The 10,939-nt window shown below is 36.8% G+C and overlaps 1 protein-coding gene across 4 annotated transcripts in view; it reads left to right on the forward strand.

The window, feature by feature from the left end:
• Window positions 1-1,093: 1,093 nt before the first annotated feature.
• LOC118280464 (uncharacterized) overlaps window positions 1,094-10,939 on the forward strand; it is a 29,846-nt gene continuing 20,000 nt past the window's right edge. The window contains exons 1-4 of one of the 4 annotated variants that reach the window (XR_007706560.1): window positions 1,094-1,258; window positions 3,355-3,449; window positions 6,054-6,220; window positions 7,188-7,746. Coding sequence is in view for 1 of the 4 variants with exons in the window: in XM_050701978.1 (XP_050557935.1) it covers window positions 5,347-5,391; window positions 6,054-6,220; window positions 7,188-7,401 (426 nt within the window). In the remaining 3 variants the exon portion in view is untranslated. Of the gene's footprint in view, window positions 1,259-2,698; window positions 2,861-3,354; window positions 3,450-5,342; window positions 5,392-6,053; window positions 6,221-7,187; window positions 7,747-10,939 lie in introns of those variants that run through there. The other 3 variants (XR_007706561.1, XR_007706559.1, XM_050701978.1) reach the window with 3 other exon arrangements.

Genomic DNA, 10,939 nt, shown 5'->3' on the forward strand with positions numbered 1-10,939 from the left:
TGCGCATCTTGGTGCGCAGCGACGCCGGCAACCCGCCGCGATACAAATTGGTAAGTGCGCAGCTTTGGTGCGCAGCGATGCCGGCGAGTCCAGCGCCTCCAGCCGGCGGCAGCGATGTCTTGTATAGACATAGAGCGGTAAAAGAGTAGATGGATATACCTGATACTATAAGTAAAACGTATAATTAAGGAGAAGCAATTTAAAGAAATAAAGTACAAACATAATAAAAACTAGTACGGAGTCTGGAATTGTGTCCAGTATATGACAATAGGCTCACCCCCTAATACATGGGACTTATAACACAAATGGTGAAAAGTGGGTGTACATTGTATAGCGGCATTATGTGCCGTAATGTGCACTTCTGCCTACCCCTTCGAGGATAAAAAGCGTGACACAATAAAAACTTAAAAAATTGGGCAAACTATAAATAGCTGTTTTAAATACACGTATTTTACTTGCTAATATATCCATGTCGTGTTTCTTATAAATGTCATTACCAGTTACATATTCCATTACTTATAATGCCATACTTCATCATCATCAGCCGAGAGACGTCCACTGCTGAACAAAGGCCTCCCCCTTAGTCCAACACGTAGAACGACAAGCCGCCCCCTGCATCCACTGGCATACTTATTTCGGGTATATTTCGTGGTGAATGGAGTATAATTTATTCTGTAACAATACAAAGTGTTTTGCATTGGATATCTTTCATAGATAAATAATAGAGATTTCTATAATAAACGTGTCTAAAGAAATCAAGTTTATTAAATTTACTTATTGAATATAATCACATATTAAAATTTTGCCACACTTAAAACAGACGTAGAAAACTAATTTTAAATTAGAATAAAGAAAAATTCTATAATTTTAAACAAAACAAAAATAATAATTACAACGTAAAATAATCATAATAATAAAAAATAAACGAATACAATTGGATTGAATAATGAAAAAATAAATGTATTCTTCATTATCGTTATTCATTGCATATTGCTTGCTTTTTTAATTATCATTATTTTTTTTTTATTATCATTATTTAATTTTTCATTATATGTTATGCATATATATTAACTTAAATTATGGCAATCTGAAATGCAGCGATGATTCATTTGCTGGTATAAAAGAAACGTAGAATGCACGCGAATTTTATCAGTAACAGTATTTCTTTGTCTATCGACTCGTGTGCATCAATACGCAATTAAATAATGGCTGTTGAACAAATCAGATATGTTGAGAGAATATTCGGACCAAGTGATGAGTAAGTTATTTACAATTGTCTCATTAATTCTTTCACTCGTTTCATTATAATTATTTTAAAATGTTGTGGCGTAATGGCGTATAACACATGTGCTATCCGCCATTACGCCATTTTATTCTGACTATTAGATTCATTCATTCATAACTTTTATAGATTTAACATCGCCGTTTCAGAGTAAACAATAACGAATCTATATATAATATACATAAAACATATAGATGACATAAATATATGAGTATTACAAAAGATGTTACTCATATTGTGTAGATGGAATTGTGCCTGGCATATGGCAATAGGCTCACCACCTGTTACATGGGACTTATAACATAAATTGTGAAAAGTGGGTGTACATTGTAGAGTGGCATTACGTGCCATAATTTGCGTTTGCCTAACCCTTTAGGGATTAATAATAATGATATTATATAAATTTGTTACTCATAGTTAACATATTTCACAACGGTACTGATACCGGTACTAGAATCAGCTGTTTGCTTGTATTTTGGGACTGCGTAGTAATTACGTCATCATTTTAATTCATTTCTAATTCAAGTTGTTCACGGGAGACGTCGCACAAGTAAGGAGGATAGCAAAGTATATACATTTCTGATTTTTTATTGATAATTAGCACATTTGCAACAATCTTAGAATGCAGAAACAATCAATGAAACGTAGTACCTGCTCCTATCTTTAAAGAAAAGCTACTTAGGTATCAATGTTAGTTATCACGTTTTCAGCTAATTTATAATACCTTTCATGTAATGCTTGACTTATCTGTTATGCAATTGCAATCCTGCTGCATACTTATAATTGTAAACTTAATAATTTGAGGTCTGAATAATGAAAACACACTCGTTCTTCTCCATAGGAATCTATACTTTAGAACAAACAAATACTCGTAGCTTCATTAGAGGACTGACCGACAGACAGATTTTTTTAACAATACAATATTTGCTTAGACGTTCAAAAGTGCTTTCCTCTTTGAAATAAATATTTTTTAAAACATCGTGGTGAAGTGAGAGTTGCGTGTTATTTTCGCTCTAACTAGATGGCGCTGGGGTCGCATAATGTCTTATCTTTTGTAGTACGATGAGATAATGTATTGAAAGAGAGTAGATTGTGGTGGCATTCATTTAAATTACTTTTTTATCTTTATACATTATATCTTATTTATATCTTTAGAAATTGTATTAAGGGTATTTTTATATAAGGTGTTCTAAATGTATCTGCCACGGCTTTAATGGGAGGTAGTGTTGTGTTTGAAGATTACAATAGTGAGAACATAAATAAGTTAAATAAACATTGACTCTACTCTGTATAAAGTGGTTCACAAATACGCACGATGCGTCGCTTCGACAATAAAACGATTGATAGCAATTGTTTTCATTGACGAAGCGACAGAGACGGTGAAAGAGGTAGCTCTTTCATAACAAACGCATACGCAAATTTTTTGTATGATAGAAAATACTCATAACCAATAATTGTTATTTACTATTGTAATCTTCAAACAACATTACTTCCCATTAAAGCCGTGACAGCTACTTTTAGAACACCTCATATATTATATACATATATTATACATATCTTGACATAGGATACGACTAGGTGAGTTCTAGCCAAAATATTGTTCAGACCAAGACCTTTGAACCATTTTTTATATACGACGTCATGAGGATTTATATACAGTATGGAGATCACTCATAAATAATAAATATGAAGACTCAGTGAGGGCACATACGACTAGCTTTCTAGAATGGGTCCCGACTGCTTCAATATTACGATGACTTTCTTGTTTTAGGGTTTTACATTTTCATATTATAAAGAAACGCAGTCGGGTTTTTTAGTTTATTAAATTACCTTTTTTTTTAGTTCTTTATTTTGGTTAATTATTATAATAATCTATTATCTAGTAACTTCAATGAGGCATTAGGAAATGTATACACATGGGTAGCCATGTGTATACATTTCATAACTATGTGTAGCACAGAGTTATACAAAGCCAATATAAACTGACCGTCGAATGTGCGGAAAGATCATACAAAGCGATGCCATGATACACTGGTATTCACAGTACAAAAAATCTAATATTTTTGTTACAGATACCTCATAAGACCTTTACATAATGAAGAACATGACCAAGCCCTGGGGCTGATACTAAGTGACATCTACAGTACTCCCAAGTTTATCGGACTAGGTAAGTTCGAATCCCACCAAAAACATAAATTAATTATTGTAAAATAGGAACACTAACCTAACAATACAATAAGATTTTTAGTTTTAAATCCGCTTAATATACGTCATGTATTTTTTAACATGTGGTGCCTAAATAATCGCCCTCCCGCCCGCAATTAAATGCTCATGCAGCAGAGGTGCAACATAAAACACACACATAACATGCAATATACCACTCGACATATGTTTCGCTCCTCCACGGAGCATCATCAGGAGGTGTTGACTCGGCGGCTCCCGCAGCTCGAATTCGAGCTTATTGTTAGTGTAGCATTGATTTCCGCAAAGTAACGCCTGATTCTATTCTATATAAAAAAAGGAAAGCCAAGTTCAATACAAAACCTTCGCTTGGTTGTGGGCTTCGCCGCAACAAGAATGGAGATCTAAATGAGTGCCAAGTTCTGTAAAAAATCCAAATATGTATTTATAGGAACAACAAATTAACATTATGAACAAGAATAAACCATCAAAAACATCCTGTAAAAAAGCCCAAGTCTCGCACCTCATCAGTTTTTCTACCGTAAAAAGTTGTGAGATCCATGTAATACCAAGTTGGTTATTTTATTTAGTCCCTACTTAAGGGACCTTCTGTCTTAAGTTATTATGTAAATTGTTATAATATCAATATTATGTTTATTTTACTTTTTAAATAAAATAGATCGACTAAGTCATCTCAGACATTTTATTTTATCCACAACGAAGTTATAGGCGGTTGAAATTGGCCTGAATGGCTTCGAGAAAAGGATGGTACAGCCGCATTTTTGCTCGACTTGGTGGGGACACTACAGTGCCCCCAGAAACTCTATTTCCATGTTTTATTGGATACCTGTAAGAATTGCTGTCATTTAAAATGTGAGAGCTTTAAGTAGATAAGACTTGACTTGGTCAGTTTTCATTACCTCAGTCATTGTATAAAGTTATTCAGTATTTTTTTAAATCCTGGTAATGTATGTCCTGGTCCGGAGCTGCGGACTACCTAGCGGGTTTACCGGGGCTCCAGCTCGACAAGCAGGAGTAGGAACGGTCAGTAAGAGTATGACATTCCTTCTCGCCTCGTCCAAGGCGGTAGAGGGAGAAGTCATTGGATGATTTCACCCCTCAAAAAGAAGTTGAATGTTAGGTTAAATCCTCCTTAGCCGTGGCTGTTGATGTAGGGATATTTACCCGACTGCGCCAGAAGGAGGGTTATGTTTTTCGAGTGTATGTATGTATGTATGTATGTATGTATGTATGTACGTATGTATGTATGTATATATAATTGTTTGGCACGCTCTGCAGCCTAAACGGCTTGATGGATTTTGACTTGAGAGGTGTCGTTGGATTCGTATTTACTGTGAGAGTGACACTGGATATATCAAAATATTAAAAAAACAAAATGGCGGATTTTTGGCGCCAAATTCGAATATTTCTCACTCTCTAGCCTAAACGGCTTGATGGATTTTGGCTTGAGAGGTGTCGTTAGATTCGTATTTACTGTGAGAGTGACACTGGATATATCAAAATAATAAAAAAATCAAAATGGCGGATTTTTGGCGCCAAATTCGAATATTGCTCACTCTCTAGCCTGAACGACTCGATGGATTTCAGCTTGATAGGGTTCGTTTGATTCGTATTTACTGTGTGAGTGACACAAGATATATCAAAATGAAAAAAATAATAAAACTAAAAAAAATAAAATAAAAAAAAAGTAATTTAAAAAACCCGACTGCGTTTGAAATGAAAAAACCTTAAAACAAGAAAGTCATCGTAAAATTTAAGCAGTCGGGACCCATTCTAGAAAGCCAACCTTATGTGCCCTCACAAAGTCTTTATATTTAGAATGGGTCCCGACTGCTTAAATTTTACGATGACTTTCCGATATTATGTATGTTTGGCGGCCAAACGATCATGTTGGAGACTACGGCCCTGTAAGTGTTTCATGTTAATATAATTATGTATAAGTTTTAAGTTATTTACGTTGTAAGTTGTTATATTAATTCACACAACTAATGCACGCTACACACCTTACGATTTAACTGTGCAGTCGGACTGTACAGTTAAGACAGAATGAGTGTCGCGTGCATAACTCACATAGCTGAAATTTCGTTTATTAATTTTTGTAACAGATATGTGGCAATATAAAGCTTGTAAAGGGGTAACATAAAGTTGTGAATAGAATTCAAAGGTTGAATAGATACAGGAAAGGGGTGAATAGATGTTAGAACATTCCCCAAACATTAGTAGAATTAGTTTCTTTTTACCCGACTGCGCCAGAAGGAGGGTTATATTCGACATGTATGTATGTATGTATAATTGTTTGGCACGCTCTGCAGCCTAAACGGCTTGATGGATTTTAGAAAGCGAGCCGTATGTGCCCTCACTAAGTCTTCATATTTAGAATGGGTCCCGACTGATTCAATTTTACGATGACTTTCTTGTTTTAGGGTTTTTTCATTTTCATATTATAAAGAAACGCAGTCGGGTTTTATAGTTTTTTAAAATTAACTTTTTTATTTCGCCAAACTTTGAGAGATTAGAAGGCGCGCTAGAAATGTTACTTCGCTAATATTTACTTTCATACATATTTCAGGAGTACGGAGAAAGTTTCTGTAACTACACGAAGTATCTGAAACATGTGGAGGGAAGGCTGCGATACCATTTTGCTGATGTATTCATAGAATTCCTCACCTCATTTGGGTTGTTCACATTGCCGAATTATCAAGACTCTGAAATAAAAAAAGAAATGATGGGTATTCGGTACGTCGTACCCCCGTTTGTTTATTTGTTTGGGTCAGTATTTATGGGTATAACTGGGTAAACGAGCAGACAGATCACCTGATGGTAGGCAATCGGCACCAGCCATGAACACCCTAAACACCACAAGTACGTTGCGTGATTGAGAAGACTGTGGAGTACAATGCCCCGGTTTTGGGTAATTGACAGAGCCGGATTAACCCTATGATGGGTCTCTAGCTGGATAATCTGACCCAGGTATGTGTAGTGGTCTACAACTTCGAGTATATCGTTCCCAACGATAACCGGTATAGGTGCAACATGGACATTTGACATGATTTTCGTCTTGTCCATGTTCATTTTAAGGCCCACCTGTTGGGAAACGGTATTGAGGTCGCTGAGCATGGTGTTCAGGTCTTCCAGCGACTCTGCCATTACGACTATGTCATCGGCGAAACGGAGATGAGTGATGTATTCGCCATTAATGTTGATGCCGCGTCCGCTCCAGTCCAAGATCTTAAAAACGTCCTCCAGTGCGTTCGTGATCAGTTTTGGAGATATCACGTCATTCCGCAACTGCCCAGAGATGAGAGCAGTAGTCCATATGGGGGGAACTTGTGATTTATATAACAACAGTCTGCGCCCCGGCGTGAAGTACCGCTTCGCTCTGTTTAGCACTCCGAGTTGTTTAGATGCCGGATTGGCCTTGTCTTCTAAGTGACTGCGGAACTGGACGGCACTAGATATATCAACACCAAGGATCCCTATACTTTTGGAAATGGAGAGGGTTGTGTTCTTGAATTGAAGGACCACAACGAATGGGTTTTTTATACTATGTAGTGATAATGAGCACTTGATAGTCATTATTTGACTTACTCTTTACCTTAAGTTGCGTTTACAAGTGGCGCCGCTGTCATGCACGCTCTCGATACGTTGCGGACCATGTGGGAAACTGTTTGACAAGGTCAAAATGTTTTCTTTTAATTTCCAGAAGTGGTGTTGCTGAACAGCTGGGCGTGAAGGTAAACGGAGCTGCTCTATTTGGAGAGAGGATGATAACATTTGCCGACGACTTGAACTACAAAGTATTCGAAAGAATCACAGAAAATGATGTGAACAATACAAGTGTGGAGTTCCTCAAGGGAGCTGATATATTCCCTATTGTAATTGTGGGAATGATGTTTTTTGGTGAAGGCGGAATCTGAAACTGTTGCTCTTAAAGTTCCTCGTAAAGCGATCCTTACCATCGCCATCGTCATCGTCATCATCAGCCAAAAGACATCCACCGATGGAGACAGACCTCTCCAATGACGACAACCAGCAAGGCGATGATACAACCTCAAGATAAATTATTATAGTTATCAGCTTACTCACGCAACTGTTTGACGAGGTACTCGACTAGTTTCAAGCCATGCTAGAGGCTCACCTTTATTAAGTATTATATTATAAATTGACGATTATTTCTAAATTTAATTTTGTTTATTTTTAACTGTTATCAAAATTATGATCTTGTATTTAATTTTAATTTTGACAATAAATATTTTTTATAATATCTCTAATCTTTAATTATTCCTTAATTTGATTTGTATTGCATATGTTATTTGATATACGGTACTTATTTTTTTAAATGATTAAGAACATCTTATTGTTTTATTCCCAAAACTAACATTTACCGGCTGTCTGTGGCAAACCCTAGCTTGTACTGAATGCTAATGGTATAGGCACCAAAGAAATCGTCAATTTTTTATACAAACCAATTCATGTTAGTAACTACTAAAGACTTCCTACCTTCCTGCTACAGACTTTTGACTCTTGTTGCTACACATCTTTATTTTTTCGTCTATATTTTTGCTAACACACACACACACAACGTCATGCCTTTTATCCCCGAAGGGGTAGGCAGAGGTGCACATTACGGCACCTAATGCCGCTGTACAATGTACACCCACTTTTCACCATTTGTGTTATTTATAAGTCCCATGTAATAGGGGTGAGCCTATTGCAATATAGTGACACAGTTCCAGACTCCGTGCTACTACTGAGAAATTTCGGAAGTCCGAAAAAAGCCTAGCAATACTTTGCCCGACATGGGAATCGAACCCGAAGGCCGCACGGACTTTTTGCTATTCGTCATATGGGCTTGAGCTTAAAAATCTATTCAATCTTCTAAACTCTTTCCGTGCGGCCAACTCGCCAGTTACGTCCAAGGTTTGCACGCCTACGAGATTATAGCGTAAAAACTCTGCTACGCGCTACGAACTACGCAGTACGAGCTATGGCTGTAGAATTTCCCCGTAACTTGAGTGTGAAATTAGGGCTTATCGATTTAGGTCTGGGCATGTAGGGTTAGAAACTTGGCTCTACACGGGATCTGATTACTTTTTGACAGTGCGAGCTATATGGTCTCGTCTTGGCAACATTTAACATGAAATGTTTTTGTGGGATTTCATTTCTTTTTGTAGGTTGCTTATGATAGAAAGATAAAATGAGCGACAAATACAAGTATTTTTTTGTCGCTCATTTTTTCTTTCTTTTTTTGGGGTATATTTCTTCAATTATTTTTAACACTAGATTAACAACTATCAATATCGTAATTTTCTACCTACTATACAATATTCAAACCGTACGTAATCCTAAACTACTTAAGTTAAACCTATTAACAATGAAAATTAAACAATGACCTACGTATCAAATTATTCTCACTAAGTCGTACCTACATAAACAACTATAAACATATTATACCTACTAACCTATACTACTTAATTGCAAATACCTACTTATTCAATCTTTGAATTTCTTAATTAAATTTGTGAGAAAATTGCAAACGTAATGCTAATACTTTTTATCAATGAAAATTAAAACACTAGTACCTAACTAAACCTTCACCTACTAAACTACTAAATTTATAAGAAAATTGCAAACGTAATCCTAATACTTTTTATCAATGAAAATTAAAACACTAATATTAATATCTAAACCTTTACCTACTAAACTACTAACAATTAAACCCCTCCGCGGCCGCATTCAGACCTCTAGCGTCAAAAGTTGCGGAAGTCTCGAACAAACTTTCACCCCCTAGTTTAAGGGGTTGGGGGGTAAAAGTTCCAAGTTTTAGGATTTTTTTGTTGTTTGGGTACTAATACTAGCTTACATACCAAATTTCAGTTTTCTAGGACTTCAGGAAGTACCTTAAGAATTTTGTTGATCATCAGTGAGTGAGTGAGTGAGTGAGTGAGTGAGTGAGTGAGTGACGAAATCGGGGTATTTTAGATATCAATAAAATCTAAAGTATAAGAGCTATGCAATTGAAACTTTAGAGGTTTATTAAGTCTACCACTGACATTATATCCTGAAAATTTCGTTTATCTGGTATAACCCAAACTCAAGTTATGAAGGTTCAAAAATACGACGAAGCGCTTCGAGAAAAGGTAGGTAGTGCCCTTGCGCTTATTGCGCTTCGCTTGGCTCGTCTTGGCGGGGGCACTGCCGTGCCCCCAGATAAGTGTGGGAGAGCCATGCTGCGGCACGAATGGCCGGCTTAGCCGAAGTGACCTCACCTAAAACCGACGTGAACCAATGCTTGCGTTGTGTTTCGTCGTGTAAGTAAGTACCGGAGGCCCAATTCCCCCCTTCCCAATCTTCCCAATCCCCGATTCCCCAACAACCCTTAAATTCTATTATACCCCCTACGCACTTGTAACGCCTCTGGTGTTTCAAGTATCCATGGGCGTTGGTTCCAAAATCCGGTCGAGCCACTGCACTCGTGCCGAAGCATGGCTCTGCCACACTTAAATTGCATTATTGTAGACACTCCACACTTAGAATGGGTTATTTTTAGAACACATGCCAACACTAACGGGCTTATCGCACAACGCTTGTGTTGCATATAAATAGTTTAATTGGTTACCTTAACGACGTTCCCAAATATTAATCACTAGCTTTTGCCCGCGACTTTGTCCGCGTGGAATAACAAAATGACTTATAAGTTTTTAAACTGACATGGTCACTAACACTATTATTAGAACTTATGACGGGATATTTACCATGTTTATTTATTTCGATGAGTTCATCCGTGATCATGGCGCTTGCAACAGTGCCGAAATATCGGAAACTCATTGAAATAAATAAACATGGTAAATATCCCGTCATAAGTTCTAATAATAATGACTTCTGGCAACATTTAGATCCTTAAACCGTACCTATATATGGGTACAGGATACACCTACCCCCCACCCCCACCCCCATAGCGTTGAACCTCTAATCGTGTCTACGGATCGAGCCGCACAATTAAGTTTGTTTTTTAGTGTATATTGTATTTTTTCGGGATAAAAAGTACCCAGTGTTGTGCCCAAAATATTAAAATATAATTATACCAAGTTTCATCGTAATCGGACCGGTAGTTTTTGCGTGATGCGTGAACATACAGACAGACAGACAGACAGAAAGACAGAGAGATAGACATTTTTTTAAATCACATATTTGGTTTCTGTACCTACTTACCTAGTAACACCCCCTAGCTTTTCTAATATTTTCAATGTACAGAATAAAGACTTCTACAGTTTTATTATATGTATAGATTATGACTATATTAACCAGTTAGTTATGGCCTCGCTTTCTATGATCTTTTGTCGCATTCAAAGTTCAGTTTATACTGGTTGTTCATAGCATGGTGTGTGGCCGCGTCTGCATTAGCATTATATTTTCCTGTTGCCTCGACAATCTGCTTTGTCACAGTTCCCAATT

Source organism: Spodoptera frugiperda, chromosome 21 (assembly GCF_023101765.2).
Source record: "Spodoptera frugiperda isolate SF20-4 chromosome 21, AGI-APGP_CSIRO_Sfru_2.0, whole genome shotgun sequence".
Lineage (NCBI taxonomy): Eukaryota > Metazoa > Arthropoda > Insecta > Lepidoptera > Noctuidae > Spodoptera > Spodoptera frugiperda.